At 43.3% G+C, this 19,032-nt stretch overlaps 1 protein-coding gene across 2 annotated transcripts; it reads right to left on the bottom strand.

Moving 5' to 3' along the window:
• Positions 1-472: 472 nt before the first annotated feature.
• On the bottom strand, positions 473-18,252 carry selplg (selectin P ligand). Of its 2 annotated transcripts, none has more exons than XM_068054783.1 (3): positions 18,024-18,252; positions 3,033-6,646; positions 473-2,016 (listed from the first exon to the last, which is right to left on the bottom strand). In XM_068054783.1, exon 2 carries the CDS (start codon positions 6,632-6,634, stop codon positions 5,570-5,572), a length of 1,065 nt encoding a protein of 354 aa, XP_067910884.1. In that variant the 5' UTR covers positions 6,635-6,646; positions 18,024-18,252; the 3' UTR covers positions 473-2,016; positions 3,033-5,569. The 2 variants fall into 2 exon arrangements, with proteins under 2 accessions (XP_067910884.1, XP_067910885.1); XM_068054784.1 differs by having other exon boundaries at positions 3,033-6,636.
• Between the last annotated feature and the right edge of the window lie 780 nt (positions 18,253-19,032).

Below are 19,032 nucleotides of genomic sequence, written 5' to 3'. Positions count from 1 at the left end.
AGGGGATGATCTATGTTCCGTAGCAACCCGCCAATACTTCCTCAATCTTGGACCTAGCAACAAGGCTGGATTTAATGCAGCATGGGGCAGTTAGGTGCCTGAGGTACACCCCAGTAGCACAGGCACCTGCCAACTCATGCCGACATTCTCCAGTGGGTTCAGAGCTGACGCCCGACATAAATGCCAGGATAGTGGCCCATGGAAATTCAGGCTGAAGCCTTCAGGAGAAATGGGGAGAAAACCGAGGGGAAAATTCTTTCCTCCAGTTCATCTCTGTGGCGAGACTAGAGTAGCTGGGATTGTTCTCCTTACAGCAGAGAAGGTTAAGGGAAGATTGAATAGAGATGTTCAAAATTATGAAAGGTTTTGATACAGAAAATATGGAGAAACCGTCTCCACTGGCAGAAGGGTAAGTAACCAGAGAACACATATTTAAGATAATCAGCAAAAGAACCAGAGGCAAGATGAGCAGATTTTTTTTTTAATGCAGTGAGTTGTTATGATCTAGAATGCACTGCCTGACAGGGTGGAGGAAGCAGATTTAATAATAACCTTATAAAGGGAGTTGGATAAATACTTGAAGGGAAAAAATATTGCAGCACTGTGAGGAAAGAGCAGGGGAGTGAGACTGATTGGATAGCTCTTTCAAGGAGCCAGCACAGATATGATGGGCAGAATAGCCTCATTCTGTGCTGTATGATTTTATGAGCTCCACCCACATTCCTGAAACGTAAGGTACATCTTCTGCTCAAATAAACCAGTTTTGATACATCAGAATGATTGCGTGTTGGAACCTGGTGGTGACTCGTGGGCAAAAATCCACAAAGAATAGATCATTTCTATTTTCATTGTTTTCACTCGCCCATCACTTTTTCCCCTATAATACCTTCTCGGTGATATTCAGAATAAGATAACAACTGGCACAGGAAATGTAGTGGTGTCATAGCAACCACACAGTGCAGGCTCTCACTTTGCACTTTGCTCACTTCCCCTTCAGTGCTTCTGAAGGGGTGAGAACACATCTCTTTGCAATATCTTAGAAGAACATCAAAAACACAAAGAAGAAAAGGAGAGCTGGCTTATTATACAGACCGTGTATCTCCCACTCTAAAATGGATTCTTCTTCACACATCCAGCAGGGGCACAGATCTGCATACACACTCCCTGATCCTCAAGTGTTGTCAGGCTTAACTCCATTCTACATAGTAGCAGAAGTGGGCCATTCAGCTCCACATGCCAGTTCCACCATTCTATTAGATCATCTCCCTTGTTCAACTGTAGCCTGTAGTTTCCACTGCTTCCCACCCAATCAACACTGGAAGAATTGCATGCTCATATTGAACATATAGAGCCTGGCATCACCTTATATTTATCTGTACTGACTATCATTGGCCACTGCTCTGCCTATTAAGTGCTATCCTTCTGCTTCTTTCAGCTCAACTGCCTTCACCAACCGCCAACCCCCCAACCCTCTCACCGACTTCCCAATCTTCTTATTAACTGCAAATATGTCTAGTTTGCATTGGATCCTGAATCCTTTGTGTAGATTAGAAACAGGTTGGCCCCAAGCACTGATCCTCATGGCCCTGTATTCGGTAATGACCTGCACCACATCGCTCTCATAAACAAGGACTTGCTGCCTTCTTGCCAACAGCCAATTCCTGGTCCACATGCAGGTTCTCCCCGCAATGCCACTGCTCTCTGTTTCAGTAACAGCCTCGCGTGAGGAACTTCATTGAATTATGCTGATTCAGTGAGTTCCCTGCCGCCTCCGTCCTTGCCCCTCCTCCATTCCCCGGCTGAGATTAGCTCACGCAGCACAGATAAGGGATCGAACCAGCGCCTTTCCTCGTCGGACCTATTTTAAGGCATCTCGGATTATTTTTAAAAGTCCACAAATTTTCATGTTTCAGCATCTCCAACATTCCGCACTTGCAAAGCAAATAGTAAAGATCAGCCAGTCCCCCAGCTCCTCGATCCAAGTATACTTGACTTGATGTAAATTCGAACATTTGCCTGTGGAGTGTCAGAAATAAAAACATTGTAGTTGTGCTATTAGGGGAGATGGTGGTGTAGTGATAATGTCACTGATCTAGTAATCCACCAGCCCAGGTTAATGACCTGGGGACATGGGTTCAAATCCCACCAAGATAGGTGGTGGAATTTAAATGTAATAAATAAATACAATTAATACAAATCTGGAATTGAAAGTTAGTCTCAGTAATGGTGCCATGAAACTATCATTGATTGTAGTAAAAATCCATCAGGTTCACTAATGTCCTTTAGGGAAGGAAATCTGCTGGCCTTATCCAGTTTGGCCTACGTGTCACTCCAGACACAGAACAATATGGTTGACTCTGAAATGGTCTAGCAAGCCACTCAAGGGGAGGGGCAACAAATGCTGGCCTTGAGAGCAATGACCACATCCCATGAAAGAATAAAAAAAATCTAACTTTATACTGCATATTTCTGCAATTAGTTACTTTACACAGCTAATTATGTTATAAAAACACTGCAGACAGTATCACATACAGAGAGGCATTGCTCCCACATTGGAGTGTTCACATCTGCCAAGAGAGGACTGACCAGCAGGGAGCAGTTGTGAGGCTGCTGTCTCTGTGCAATCTACAGCATGTGCCGAGCTCCATTTTCCCATACACAGGGATTCCTGGCCATCGGGAGAGTGCCAGATTAGACCCCTTGCAATAAAAATGCAAAGGAAACTCCTGCATTAAAACAGAAGCAAAATACTGCAGTTTCTGGAAATCTGAAATAAAAACTGAAAATGCTGGTCAGGCAATAATCTGCGGAGGGAGAAACAGATTTAACATTTCAGGTCCAGGTCCAATTGGAGAACCTGCATTACCATTCACCACATTAAAACAGTGAGTGTCACAGAGTGTCACAGAGAAATCTCAACAGCTCTGTACTGTTCCCACTCGGTGGACCCACTCAACACAAAGTCCTTTGCTCCCTATCATTTCCCAGATGGATGACCTACACCCTGGCAGCACTGCTGATGTGGAACTTACCGGGGTTGTGTGAGGACACATGAGGGTAGAGGCGTTTTGGTGCCCGCTTCTGTGGTTGAGCTGATGGGCAGCAAGTACCCAGTCTCTGCTCACAATGGCACAGCTGAAATTGGGAGCTCGATCTGCTCAAAATGTATCTCACCGCTTTGTCTCAGCACTTGTAAACGTCCCAGTGCATGGCAGTACAATGGTTGATTGAATGGAATTCTTCGAAAGATGATGAACATGCAGCAAACAATCCATTTAGGTTGGGTGTCTTCATGCAGCTTTGCTGATGGCTGTGAAGGCCAATCCTCAAGAGGCAGGTTCTGCCACAAGTGCTGCACGTGAAGCTGCCAAGTGACACTGTGAGTTGCTGTTTTTGACATTGGCGCCTGTTGCCCAGCTGCTGTAGCCACTGGTTGTCATGATAGTGCACACCAGTCCACAGGATGTGTTGCCATTTCTCTCTTTCACGGACTCCCAGGTGCAATAGTCGACATTTAGGGCCTTCATGTCATGCTTGCAAGCATCCTTGAAGCGGAGCTTTGGGTGCCTCACTGGTCATCTGACCCTGGCCACCTCACCATATAGAAGGTCCTCGGGTATGAGACCGTCTTCCATCCGACGGATGTATCTGATCCACTGAAGTACAATAACGGTCAAAGAAAAGATAACACCAGCCGCATGATGGAGAGAGGGTGGCAGCACAGAGCTGATGAATGTGTCAGTTTCGTCGTGCATGTAGGGTGTTGTTCTTTGGCCTCTCTTAAAGTTAATTCAGGTGAACTATTAAAACAGACTCTGGGATTTCGCTGCTTGTTCCAAACTGAGTGGAAATCAGACCAACTGGGAATTGGAAATCGCACAACTGCTTTTGACAACGACTGAAATAAACATCTCTCACAAAACAAACTCGGATACCCTCTTATTTTATTTAGAAATTGTTGTGAATTCCACTGTTCCAATGCAGTACACTTTACTGATAATTTGCTAAACTTTTCAGTGCAGTCTGAACTTGTAAAGCAGCTGAAAACCTGTCTGTTCCAATGGGGCCACCAGAGGCCAGTTTGCAGTTCACTGAAACTTTTACTGTATTGTGTCCTTCATTGGAGCAAAAGCTGTGTTTAATCATCAGCCTCCTCCCCATCCCAGTTAGGTATCAGCCCCTTGCAGATAGTGCTAAAAGCCCCACTTTGAAATCGCACACATTCAGGTACACAGAGGCCTACATGTATGTTTCTACAGATTCCCAGCATGCATATTTGAGACTGAAGACAGGACCTTTCTTCTTAATTCTGAATTTATCTTTTCAGCCAATTTCACAGAACCATAGAATCTTTCAGCACAGAAGGGAGGCCACTCAGCCTGTCTTGCCTGTGCTGGATCCTTCAAAGAGCTATCCAATGCTAATGCAATGCCCTCTCACTGACCTTTCAAACTCTGGTAGCATCAGTGCTGAAGGGCACCAGTGGGCAGAATCACAGGATTGCAAACTTGGTGCAATATTTTTTATAGTTGACCATTCTACTGCAGGAGAAAGTGACTGTTGCATTCCACAGAACACTTCCTTCCTTGATGGTCCTCAGTAACTTCATCCCAGTCTATACTTGTTTATTCATTAAACCATAGAAGGAGGCCATTCATTCCATCATATCGGTGGCAGCTCTTTGTTAGTGCAATCCAAAACTAATCCCATTACCATGGTCTCTCCCCATGGTCCTTATCTTCCTTTGCATCAAATATTCTCTCTTGGAATGTGCAACAGTCTCTGCCACAACTAGAGCAAGCAACATCTGCTAAGCTCTCCGATAACTCTCGGTGATCATTTATCATTTTAAATCAATGACCCCTCATTATTGACTCTACAATTAGAGTAAATAATTTTTCCCTTTGCACCTTACCAAAACTTTTCTTAATTTTAAAAGCCTCTATTAATGGCACAGTGTCACATAGCAATGAGCTGTCTTGTTAAAGAATCAATCCCATTGGTCATTGGATTGGGCAATGTCCCAGCTGAGAGAAATCAATGTTTCTGATGTTAACTCTCCAATTCAGCAAATTCCTGTGAGCAGACTTTAAGAACTTTCTTTTTCCAATGCTGTCCCTTTGTTTGTGAACTCAGCAATATTCAGCACCCAACTACCTTGCCCTTCAATGTACAGCACACAAAGCAAGTCTACATTACCAAGTTAATAAAAAGTATCTGTACAAAGTATTAAAAATGTGTAATCTTTTTAACATATGTATAAAAGTTTTGTATAGCAACCTGAACTCCGCACCCTTTACAGGTGACAACCAAATGGAATCAAGACTGCTCATGGCCAAAGTTTTACAAGAGCAGAGGAAGCTCAGTAGATTGGGAGATCCTAAATATGCAATGAAGAGTAAACCATGAGTTCATCAATACTCGCCAGATCTCCATCTTGGAAAGTTCCCAAAGTTACATTAACATCAATCAAAACGTGAGACTCAATTTGCCAGCTATCAAATTACCCAAATATTAATCATGTAGAAACCAGGAGTAGAGCTCTGAATCTGGAGGTTAATGGAAAGGTCTAGTGTTCAGTTACAAAGCTGTGGAGGGTAAGATCATCATCATCGCTGTCACTGCTTTGTCCAGCTGTGGTCTCTTTGACCTCCCTTAACCGTTTTGGCTTCATTTTTTTCCTCAACTTTCTTTCTTCTTCGGGCAGCAGAGCAGAAATGCAGATAAGCTCAGTGCCATTTGTCCGGTTAACCCTGTAGTTCTGTCTTTGGCTAGAGAGCTTGGTACACAGGACTATGGTGCATATGACAAAGATGGTACAGACTCCTGCTAGAATAGCAATGGCTATGAGGCACTGAGCAACTAGGCCAATTTTCTTGGCTGTAACCTGAGCAGTTGAAAGCCTAGTGTAACTTCTGGTGGTTGCATTGATGATTTTGTTGACAAAGGAAATGGTTGGCTTTAAGGGGATTGATTCATTAGCTTTTGTTATTTTTGTTATAGTTGGGACAGGAGTGATCATTGGATAGAAGCTGGTAGTTTGCACCTTTGTAGAAGGCAAAGTGCTGGTTGGAGGAGATTGGGTTTTCACCTGTACATCTGGATAGACATGTCCACCAATCTCTGAAGTGTTGGTGACTGCAGTCGAGGCCGATGTGACTTCAGGCATGCCTGTTCCAGTTCCAGGTTCATCGGTTGTCCAATACTCAGATCCATTAGTGGAAGGTGTGTCTTGGCTGACATCAGCCTTTGTTTCAAGACCCGGAGAAGTGGGCAATTCCATCAGATCAGTAGTGGCTTGTCGAGAAGCATTGAAATCTTGAGTTGTGGGAGACAGATACCCTGTTGTGGAATAAACTAAGGTACTTGTCAATGGAGTGCCAGTTGTGGAAGTTAGTTGGGTCAGGTTTCCCAATGCATCAGTAAGAGGTGTGCTTGTCAGATAGAGAGGTGGGAGAGCTGCTGGACTCTCAGTGGTGTTTTCAGAGGACTTGCTAGGATTCTGGGTCACTCCAACGGAAGTTGGTTCTGCTGAATCAGATGTCTCCAATGTTTCCCTTGTGGTCTGTCCCATCACAACTGTACCAGCTACAACAGCAAGAAATACAGGAAGGCTGTACCACATCAGCTGCATGTCTGCAAGAAGCTAAAAATATGTATATTTAGAATTTGTTCAGTACATCAAAGTCAAATCTACAGCATTAGCACACGCACAGTTGTTTTACTGCATACACAGCAGGTATTTATCATATGGACAGTAGTTGCATTATCATCCATTAATGTGATAAATAACTGCCTAAATTTTAAAATAGAACATAAAAATTGTTACAATACCACTATCTACATTGTTTTCAAAGTTATTAATATTGTCTCACAGGTTTCTGTATTAAAAAGAAAACGAGTGAAATGGTGATTGTACGACAGAAAAGCCTCCGAGAGGGAAAGCCCAAACAACTTGTAAATTGGAATCCAATATGGTGCTCAGCACTTTAAGCACACTCCCAGTCACCTTGTATTCCAGATAACATGGCCCTTGATTCATTTTCCCACTGTTAGATCCACTTTCATAGTGACCGTGTTTAAGTACCTGATACGACAAAAATTATAACACAGATCATTGGGCTCAGCAAGTTAATTGCTTGATTGATCTTAACCCCATCCATTGCTTTATGATATCCCTGACTTCCTTCTCTCTCTTAATAATCTCTTAAATTTTGCTTTCATGGCCTTTCCAGTTTGTTCCTCAAATACATTCTCCCTCATAAAGAGTGCTAGTGAACTCCCTTTCTTACTCTAACTTCCTACTGTTTAATTTGTGTCTTTTGGAACTTGAATCCTTGACAATAGTGGACAATTTTTCTTGATCAACTGTCCTAATCTCCTTCATAACCTTGTGCCTTGTACCTGAATTTTATGATATCCATAATGAAGTTGTTTGTGTGAAACTCCTCTGCTTCAAAAAAAAACCTGAAAAAGTGACATCACAGGAAAGCTGTGACCTGATTGGCTGGTAGGGAATCTATACCGAATTTGAAAATAAAACTGATAAAAATTGATTAAAACACTAATTAACTAATTAATAAGGAGAGTAACTAAACCAGAGGGAGGAGATTACTGTATTTAGACAGCATTTAATATTTATTGTAGAAATCTAGCACTAGGGACCACATAGTGAAGTGTATCATAATTTAGTAAGGATTTAATAAGTATTTATTTATTTTATATCAATTAACTAATTAGTGATAGAAATTACAGTTAAAGGGGTGAAGTGCTTCACCTGTGAGATGTGGGAGGTCCGTGACGCTTCCAGCGTTCCGGACGACTACATCTGCAGGAAGTGTACCCAGTTGCAGCTCCTCACAGACCGCATGGATCGGTTGGAGCAGCAACTGGATGCACTTAGAAGCATGCAAGTGGCGGAAATCGTCATAAACAGGAGTTTTAGAGAAGTGGTTCCACCCAAAGTGCAGGCAGATAGATGGGTGACGGCTAGAAGGGGCAGGCAGTCAGTGCAGGAATCCCCTGTGGCTATCCCCCTCTCTAACAAGTATACCGTTTTGGATACTGTTGGGGGGGATGGCCCATCAGGGGAAAACAGCAGCAGCCAGAGCACTGGCACCATGGCTGGCACTGTTGTTCAGCAGGGAGGGACAAAGCGCAGAAGAGCAATAGTTATAGGGGACTCTATAGTCAGGGGCACAGATAGGCGCTTCTGTGGACGTGAAAGAGACTCCAGGAAGGTATGTTGCCTCCCTGGTGCCAGGGTCAAGAATGTCTCTGAACGGACAGCGGGAATTCTGAAGGGGGAGGGTGAACAGCCAGAGGTTGTGGTACACATCGGTACCAATGACATAGGCAGGAAGAGTGATGAGGTCCTGCAGGGGGAGTTTAGGGAGTTAGGTAGTAAGTTAAAAAACAGGACCTCTAGGGTTGTAATCTCTGGATTACTCCCTGTGCCACGTGCCAGTGAGGCTAGAAATAGGAAGATAGTGCAGCTAAACATGTGGCTAAGCAGCTGGTGTAGAAGGGAGGGTTTCAGATATCTGGACCATTGGGCTCTCTTCAGGGACAGATGGGACCTGTACAAGGAGGACGGGTTGCATCTAAACTGGAAGGGCACTAATATCCTGGCTGCAAGATTTGCTAGCGTCACTCAGGAGGGTTTAAACTAGTGTGGCAGGGGAGTGGGAACCAGAGCAGTAGGACAGCTAGTGAAGTAAATGAGGAGGACATAGTAAATAAGGCCAGTAGGACTAAGAGGAAGAGCAGGCAGGGAGATGTTGCTGAGCACAGCAGGACTGGTGGTCTGAAGTGCATTTGTTTCAATGCGAGAAGCATAACAGGTAAGGCAGATGAACTTAGAGCTTGGATTAGTACTTGGAAATATGATGTTGTTGCTATTACAGAGACTTGGTTGAGGGAAGGGCAGGATTGGCAGCTAAATGGCCCAGGCTTTAGAAGCTTCAGGCGGGATAGAGGGGGATGTAAAAGGGGTGGGGGAGTTGCATTACTGGTTAAGGAGAATATCACAGCTGTACTGCGGGAGGACACCTCAGAGGGGCCATGCAGCGAGGCAATATGGGTGGAGCTCAGGAATAGGAAGGGTGCAGTCACGATGTTGGGGGTTTACTACGGGCCTCCCAACAGCCAGCGGGAGGTAGAGGAGCAGATATGTAGACAGATTTTGAAAAGATGTAAAGGTAACAGGGTTGTAGTGGTGGGTGATTTTAACTTCCCCAATATTGACTGAGACTCACTTAGTGCTAGGGGCTTCGATGGGGCAGAATTTGAAAGGAGCATCCAGGAGGGCTTCTTGAAACAGTATGTAGATAGTCCAACTAGGGATGGGGCCATTCTGGACCTGGTATTGGGGAATGAGCCCGGCCAGGTGGTCGAGGTTTCAGTGGGGGAGCATTTCGGGAGCACTGACCATAATTCCATAAGTTTTAAGGTACTTGTGGATAAGGATAAGAGTAGTCCTCGGGTGAAGGTGCTAAATTGGGGGAAGGCTAATTATAACAATATTAGGCAGGAACTGAAGAATTTAGATTGGGGGCGGCTGTTTGAGGGTAAATCAACATCTGACATGTGGGAGTCTTTCAAACGTCAGCTGATTAGAATCCAGGACCAGCATGTTCCTGTGAGGAAGAAAGACAAATTTGGCAAGTTTCGGGAAGCTTGGATAACACGGGATATTGTGAGCCTAGTCAAAAAGAAAAAGGAAGCATTTGTAAGGGCTGGAAGGCTAGGAACAGATGAAGCACTTGAGGAATATCAAGACAGTAGGAAGGAATTTAAGCAAGGAGTTAGGAGGGCTAAAAGGGGTCATGAAAAGTCATTGGCAAACAGGATTAAGGAAAATCCCAAGGCCTTTTATACATATATAAAGAGCAAGAGGGTAACCAGGGAAAGGGTTGGCCCACTCAAGGACAGAGATGGGAATCTATGCGTGGAGCCAGAGGAAATGGGCGAGGTACTAAATGAGTACTTTGCATCAGTATTCACCAAGGAGAAGGACTTGGTGGATGATGAGCCTAGGGAAGGGAGTGCAGATAGTCTCAGTCATCTCATTATCAAAAAGGAGGAGGTGTTGGGTGTCTTGCAAAGCATTAAGGTAGATAAGTCCCCAGGGCCTGATGGGATCTACCCTAGAATACTGAGGGAGGCAAGGGAAGAAATTGCTGGGGCCTTGACAGAAATCTTTGCATCCTCATTGGCTACAGGTGAGGTCCCAGAGGACTGGAGAATAGCCAATGTTGTTCCTTTGTTTAAGAAGGGTGGTAAGGATAATCCAGGAAATTATAAGCCGGTGAGCCTTACGTCAGTGGTAGGGAAATTATTAGAGAGGATTCTTCAAGACAGGATTTACTCCCATTTGGAACAAACAAACTTATTAGCGAGAGACAGCATGGTTTTGTGTCTTACTAATTTGATTGAGTTTTTTGAGGAAGTGACGAAGATGATTGATGAGGGAAGGGCGGTGGATGTTGTCTATATGGACTTTAGTAAAGCCTTTGACAAGGTCCCGCATGGCAGACTGGTACAAAAGGTGAAGTCACACGGGATCAGAGGTGAGCTGGCAAGATGGATACAGAACTGGCTCGGTCACAGAAGACAGAGGTAACAGTGGATGGGTGTTTTTCTGAATGGAGGGATGTGACTAGTGTTCCGCAGGGATCAGTGCTGGGACCTTTGCTGTTTGTAGTATATATAAATGATTTGGAGGAAAATGTAGCTGGTCTGATTAGTAAGTTTGCGGACGACACAAAGGTTGGTGGAGTTGCGGATAATGATGAGGATTGTCAGAGGATACAGCAGGATATAGATCGGTTGGAGACTTGGGCGGAGAAATGGCAGATGGAGTTTAATCCGGACAAATGTGAGGTAATGCATTTTGGAAGGTCTAATGCAGGTGGGAGGTATACAGTAAATGGCAGAATCCTTAGGAGTATTGACAGGCAGAGAGATCTGGGCGTACAGGTCCACAGGTCACTGAAAGTGGCAACGCAGGCGGATAAGGTAGTCAAGAAAGCATACGGCATGCTTGCCTTCATCGGTCGGGGCATAGAGTATAAAAATTGGCAAGTCATGTTGCAGCTGTACAGAACCTTAGTTAGGCCACACTTAGAATATTGCGTGCAATTCTGGTCGCCACACTACCAGAAGGACGTGGAGGCTTTGGAGAGGGTACAGAGGAGGTTTACCAGGATGTTGCCTGGTCTGGAGGGCATTAGCTATGAGGAGAGGTTGGAAAAACTCGGATTGTTTTCACTGGAACGATGGAGGTGGAGGGACGACATGATAGAGGTTTACAAAGTTATGAGCGGCATGGACAGAGTGGATAGTCAGAAGCTTTTTCCCAGGGTGGAAGAGTCAGTTACTAGGGGACATAGGTTTAAGGTGCGAGGGGCAAAGTTTAGAGGGGATGTGCGAGGCAAGTTTTTTACACAGAGGGTGGTGAATGCCTGGAACTTGCTGCCAGGGGAGGTGGTGGAAGCAGATACGATAGCGACGTTTAAGAGACATCTTGATAAATATATGAATAGGAAGGGAATAGAGGGATCTGGGCCCCGGAAATGCAGAAGGTGTTGGTTTCGGCAGGCATCAAGATCGGCGCAGGCTTGGAGGGCCGAATGGCCTGTTCCTGTGCTGCACTGTTCTTTGTTCTTTGTTTTCACTGGAACGACGGAGGTGGAGGGGCGACATGATAGAGGTTTACAAAGTTATGAGCAGCATGGACAGAGTGGATAGTCAGAAGCTTTTTCCCAGGGTGGAAGAGTCAGTTACTAGGGGACATAGGTTTAAGGTGCGAGGGGCAAAGTTTAGAGGGGATGTGCGAGGCAAGTTTTTTACACAGAGGGTGGTGAGTGCCTGGAGCTTGCTGCCAGGGGAGGTGGTGGAAGCAGATACGATAGCAACGTTTAAGAGACATCTTGACAAATATATGAATAGGAAGGGAATTGAGGGATATGGGCCCCGGAAGTGCAGAAGGTGTTAGTTTCGGCAGGCATCAAGATCGGAGCAGGCTTGGAGGGCCGAATGGCCTGTTCCTGTGCTGTACTGTTCTTTGTTCAAGGCACTAATGCAGTTACGGTCAATGTGCTAACATCACACAGGGTGATTTGGAGGCATTGAAAATTTGCATTAAGAAACTTGAAAGTCTTCTCTTTCCTAAAGGGAACGAGTCCAACTTCCTTAACTGTTCCTCATGTTAGATTCCAGATACCGGGAATGATCTGGTTACTCATCTCAGGAGTACTGTGTACAGTACTGGTCTCCTTATTTAAGGAAGGATGTAAATGCGTTGGAGGCAGTACAGAGAAGGTTTACTAGACTAATACCTGGAATGGGTGGCCTGTCTTACGAGGAAAGAAAGACTAGGCCTGTATCCGCTGGAATTTAGAAGAGTAAGAGGTGATTTGATTGAAACATATAAGATCCTGAGGGGTTTTGACAGGGTGGATGTGGAAAGGATGTTTCCCCTTGTGGGAGAATCTAGAACTAGGGGTCACTGTTTAAAAATAAGGGGTCGCCCATTTAAGACAGAGATGAGGAGAAATTATTTCTCTCAGAAGGTCATGATTCTTTGGAATTCTCTTCCTCAAAAGGCAGTGGGAGCTGAGTCTTTGAATATTTTTAAGGCCGAGGTAGATAGATTCTTGATAAGCAAGGGGGTGAAAGGTTATTGGGGGTAGATGGAAATGTGGAGTAATCAGTTCAGCCATGAAGTCATTGAATGGCAAAGCAGGCTCGAAGGGTCAAGTGGCCTACTCCTGCTCCTAATTCATATGTTTGTATGTTCTCAAGGCCAATATAATGAGATGAAAATAGTTGTGTTGATACAGCATTAGGTGACAGGGAGGAAAAGTATTCCATGGGATGTTGTCAGTATTTTCACTGTACATATTATACGGAGAATGCAGGACAATTAGGAGGGTGACACAATGCAGCCAAAACTACAAGAGTAAAGATGAAGATGGTTTATCAATGTCTGTAGAAATACTCTTCATTTTTTCTGCATATTTCCTGTTTTTTTTTGCTTATAAATTACTTTTTGAGGGCGAGGGGAGAGAAAAAAAGTCCTTAATGAGCATGCCTATTTTTTGCTCATGTGCTTGTATCTTCCATTTGTGCACATTATTACTTTTTCTTATTATAGTGACTGCAATTTCCATTGAAGTTCTGAATTACACTATGGGGTGGGAGGGCTGGGGGGTGAGGGGGCGACGAGAAGATTTGACTTCTTTCACTGGAAACGATGATAGATGATCTACCTCTGCCAGTTTCATGCATCAGGTGCCAGACAGAAATAACATGAAGGGAAGACAATTGAACATGCAGTGATTTGAAAATCATCTGAAACCCATTGCCTCGCAAATCTCCCTTCAATGGTCCCTCTCCACATTACTGGGAGATTGAGAAGAGTCGATCATTAATGCATATGTATCTATAATATGCCCTCAGGCATTGCTCCTGAGGATGTACTGTTCTTTAATCCCTTACTCAGAGTTAGGTTATCAATTCTTGGAGACCTGGGCCTTTTAGCTGTAACCTCACCTCGCAGATCATTCCATATGTTCATTCTATCTGTGCTTAAAATGTACTTTTCACTAAATTAAATTTATGTCCCCCTTTTTGTCCTATTTGAAATGTACCTTATCTTGTATTTATCCGTGAGGTCCCATGTTATCACCTGCTCATTAACCAGAGTTTCCCTTATTTTTCCTCATCGATTATCCCATTAAGACTCCAAATAAATCTTGTTCTTCTTTGTAACATCATTGACATAATTCAGGATGAATTTTAGTTGGAGCCAGTAACAAGCTTGGATTTTACTGGTTATTGCAAGACTTCCTGTTTAGTCAACTTAAACCACAGTTAGCACATGACAGAGTGAGTACAGTGAGTTACATCTTTCTCCAAAGACCTCTTAAAGAACATCAACGTTTGCTCTTGGAATTTTTCAAGCAGCCTTGATTTCACTTCAATTTAGTTTTGAACACTTCTGGGTTTTTTTGGGTGACTTCCTCTCAGCAACAACTTGCATTTATATAAACGCCTTTAATATGGAACATGGCTGCAAAGTGATTCACAGCAGTGCTAGGATGAAAATGGATGCTGAGACAAAGATGTAGATATCATGAAGGTTGACCAAAAGTTTATCAATGCAGTGGCGTTAAAGGAGGAGACGGTGATGGCATGTTGAGAGGTTTAGGGTGGTTCAGAGTGTGTGGTCAAAACAGGGATGTGCAAGGTGCCAGAATAAGAGGAAAGGAGAGTTCATTGCAGGTGGGGACAGGACGGGTGGGGCGAGAAATTTGTAAATCTGGGTGAATTAACGGAGATAGGGTCAGGTGAGGTCATGAAGGAATTTAAACATGAGGACAATTCAGCCCATCATGGACACTAACACTCTACCCCCTGTGTAATCTCCTGATCTGTGTAAATACTCCAAAAATAATCCAGCAAAACTCATAATTCATTGCAATTGATTCATGGAAAGTACCCAAGAGCATCAGATCATTTTCAAGGTATTTGTATGGTGTACAATCCCTGTGTTTATTGTGATTGCCTCTCTGGATGAATTTACATCAGGAAACATGTAAAAAAGATTATCGATTAAAAGTTAAGGGCCATTGTTTACTTTGAGGTTGCTTCTGTCACAATAATATTTCCCTTTAAACTAACTTCTGCCATACCACTGCCCTGATGCAAAGCCATTGCATATTGTGCTGTTCTTTTTTTACCATTTGCTCAGAAAATTCTGCTTTTATACACAAGGTATCTTTTGTGGATGATTCTACTTTTAACACTTTTGTCAGTTATAACTGTTCTAAATATTGTGAAAAACAAAAGGCCCAGCCTGACTTGTGGTTTTCTATTAACCAATTAGAGATACTGCCATTTTGGTCACACCCTAAGGACTGAATTTTACCGGTCCCTCGAAACCGCTGGTCATAGCGCGGAGGCCGGTAAAATGTTGCGGGGAGAGGTCCGCCTCAACCTGCGACGTCGAGAAGGGCCCACCGCATATTACCAGCGGCGGGGGACCTTCATCTGCATATTTAAGTTGACAGTAATAATATTCAAATGAACTTACCTGCCGTCCGATGCCGATTTTACGGCCTCCGTTCGGCCTTCGCACACCTTCGGAACTCCGCATGGAGTTCTGAGGCAAGAACCCGGTGGGAAGGGGGGAGTAATAAAAATTTCAGGGTGGGAGGGGTGGAGGAGCGGAGAAATCAATTTTTATTGGATGTGGGGATGGTGGGAAGGGATTATAGGCCAAATGGTATAGGTTTAGGGGGTAAAGTTGGGGTAGGGAAAAAGCAATGTGTTGGTCATTTTGGGCATTGCAATGATCATTGTGGGGTTGGGGAAGGGCCATCCATATCTTTCTTATTGTTTAATAAAAATGTAATACTGCTGCCTGTTTAAATTCTAAGGGCTTAAATCCCTTTTTAAAATGGCGCAGGACACCGTTGCCGGAGACGCGGAGGCCGCCCCCTCCACATCATCGAGGGCTCTGGCTCCACTATTTAAATGAGGCCTCGCGCGAAATATCACAGGAGCTCTCTGTGGTGGCCGTTGAATGCGGGCACCCCGCTGAGTTCAAAGAGTGCTGCCACAGGGCATGGCGCCCGAATAAAATTCAGCCTGACGATTCTGATCATTTAGCAATTTATTTTTCCTCCTTTGGCCAAGAACTTCAAGCCACAATTTGAGAAACTTTAATATCAGACATCTTCTGAAAGACAGCCTCCTATGGTAGCATCTTGCACCTCTCCTGTTACACCCTCAAAAGGATTCCTTTAAGTTTATTGGGCCACCATTTACTTTCATGACTAGGAAGTCACTTCAAGGCTGTAACCCAATCTCAGTGCTCAAAGGGTGGGCATGAATTGCTAAAACTTGACAGCCCTTTCTGGCCTCCTTAGTGGTATTACAGCCCATTTCCACCTTCTGCTATTCTAAATATACACACTGAGTTGTACATTAACAAACTTAAGTCTCTTGTTTAATTGCAATACTCCTAGGTTTTATTCAGTCAGTTGGCCTGAAAAGAAGTCGTGTGGCAGCAATATTTTTTCAGTGCTGTGCTGAATTTCATTGCTTGTGCAAGAGTTAGTTTGTGCAACTGGATTACATCTGGAGGCATCCGTGACGAGGACAGATGTCCAGATGTCACATGAAGTTAACCCTGGTGGGCACTGCGCTGAGCACCATCATTGTCTAAAGGATGTTCCAACAAACCATAGTCTAGTGTTTAACAATTAGCTCCACATGCGAGAGGCAGAATTCCAGCTAATGGCACTGTCTGGGAGAGCCTGTGCAACAAGCTTCACTGCTGCTATTCAGAGCTGATCAATGCCGAATGCTGAGATGATGCTGCAGCAGCTCTTGTGTTCCTAGTAAAAATATGGAAAAGTTCTTTTATCGGATAGTTCTTTTAAATAACTGGCACAGGCATGATGGCCTCCTTCTGTGCTGTGTTGTAATCTATGAGCCTGCTTTAATAAATGTTTTTTTCTGTGTCTAAATGTGATAAAGAAGGCGGGGGAGTGGCACTAGGTGAATTGTTTGTTCAGAGAGCCAGCACAGACATGATGGGCTGAATGGTCTCCTTCTGTGCTGTAACAATTCTGTGATTCTGTGATAATGAAACAAATTGTTTTGTTTGCAAAGTACTACACAAACTGGTGTAAAATGATTCATTTAAAAACTCTGTCTAAATGTGTCAATATCAGGTACTTTGGAAAGTTAATTTGCCTGCACCTTTTTTCAGATACAAATAGGTCTGTTAGCCTAGGTCTACTAATCAATGTTATCTTGATGTTGGTTAATATCAATTAAAGGATCCTGTGAACTTTCATCATTTTCTGATTATTATTTGAGGTCACTATTGTTGCAAGTACTTAATGCATTGTCAGACTTCACCTGACAGTCCATGTTTAAGTTTATGTTTAAGGTGCGACATGCTTACATTGGGGAACAGGACACGTTCAAGCATACCCAGGACAGGTATCGCACTGTTAGATACACAGTTTATCTGAGATTGCCAATTAGAGCTAAATTAAGGACAGATTTGTACAGTGGGCCCATGGCCGCAAGGGACTAAACTGAGGCTGCCTAAAGACATTTCACACAGGATCCTTACAGCTGGCAACCAATGGAGACTTTCAACCCACGTCCTGGAGGTGAAAGAGTCCAAAAGCACATCCCCATGTTAAAAAAGACATTTATTAAGGAAGCTCTATCTTCATGAAAAGTACATGGAAACCTTTCCTTATTTATTTCTAAGAATGGGATATAATGACATAAGGCATCACATCACGCATGTGAAGCCACTGTGCTGAAACTCTCATGTGGGCTTTTGCCCTCCCTAAATGAGAAAGTTTCTAAAATCCTTTTACATGAAGTCAGTGCTGCTCTGAGAGACAGAGATTTGCCCACTGCCTCCCATTAAATGTTTACTACAGCATCTCCCACAGTGGGAGCACAGAATTGAATCTTATATATGAAATGAATGGGAAGGGGCTGAGCCACTGGGATTCTATGCTGGAATCAAGTACCCATTTATCTAGAGGGTTACCAGATTGTTATGAAGCAACTTAATGAGTATGCATGCTGACTTACTGCAAGACAATTTCGTCCAACCATCTGTAAGTGTCAAGACCGAGGCAAAGGGAAGAAGGGCAAGCAGTAAAGTGTGTTACATAAAACACATTAATGAAAATTGACGATCTGCTCTGAAAGCCTCCTACTTATAAATGCAAGATCTTTCTCTCTTTCTTTGTTCCAGCGAACTGATGAATTCTCAGTTGTGTCAGAAGTCAGCATTTTAAGTTTGATTTGGATGCGTGTCTGATAGTGAAAATAAAAGTTTATTGTTTGAAGTACCAAGCATAGCTACTGTTTGAAAGCTCACACTACAATATTACAGCACCAGTGGCTTCTTAGAAAGCTCTGATTTATTCAAACATTAAAAATTAAAAAATGTAATTAAAAATATGAGAACTTACCGTGCTTTGGTAGAGATGATTATAATCTCTTTCCGATCACAATGCAGCAATGAACAACTCGTATAATCTAGCCTCGGGTCTGTGATAGCTCCAGCTGATAATTTTTCTTATAGGTTATTAAAAATAAATTGATTTAGTTGAAAGCATTTGAAGCCAAACGTGACCACGAAAAGCTACCACAAGATTTCATGCGCCATTAACTTTCAAACGACCTGCTCGACAGAACAGCAGGAAGTGTGTCAGAATGGGGTTGGAAGAGAAGTTGAGGTTTCATGAGTCACTAACAGGCAATGTCCCATAAATTCTCGGCTACTCATTCTTTGCATAGAATTACATAGAATTTACAGCACAAAGTAGGCCATTTGACCCTGTTGGTCTATGCTCCACATGAGCCTACTCTCATCCTATTTCATCTAACCCTATCAAGATAAGATATGAACAATGACAAACTGGTAAAGACGCACTGGTCCATCCAGCCTGTCCCACACAATTGAGATACCTTGTATACACTCCCTCACTATTCCTTTCTCCCTCATGTGCTTATTTAGCTTCCTCTTAAAGGCATCTATGCTATTCAGTTCAAATTTCTCTTTCTGGGTAAAGAAATTCCTCCTGAATTCCATATTGGATTTATTGGTGACTATCTTATAATTATAGCCCCTAGTATTGGATTCCAAATGGAAACCTCTTCTCTATGTCTGTCCTTCATAATTTTGAAGACCTCTATCAGATCATCCTTCAGTCTATATTTTTCTAGCGAGAAGAGCCCCAGTCTGTTCAGTCTTTCCCAATAGTTAAATCTTCTCTGTTCTGGTACCATCCTTGAAAATCTTTTTTTCACCTTCTCCAGTGCCTCTATGTCCTTTTTGTAATATGGAGCACAGACTTGTGCACAATACTTTAAGAGTAGTCTAAAATAATTTCTCTGCTTTTCAAATATATTCCACTAGAAATGAACCCTAGTATTTTGTTCACATTTTCTATGGCCTTATTAACTTGCATTGCCACT

The sequence above is a fragment of the Heterodontus francisci genome, chromosome 23 (assembly GCF_036365525.1).
Source record: "Heterodontus francisci isolate sHetFra1 chromosome 23, sHetFra1.hap1, whole genome shotgun sequence".
Classification (NCBI taxonomy): Eukaryota; Metazoa; Chordata; class Chondrichthyes; order Heterodontiformes; family Heterodontidae; genus Heterodontus; species Heterodontus francisci.
Note: the sequence above shows the minus strand (reverse complement) of the source record. Positions and strands in the feature narration are given on the sequence as shown.

Excerpts from the sequence above, each read along its gene's own strand:
- selplg (XM_068054783.1), bottom strand. The coding sequence starts at position 6,634 with ATGCAGCTGATGTGGTACAGCCTTCCTGTATTTCTTGCTGTTGTAGCT.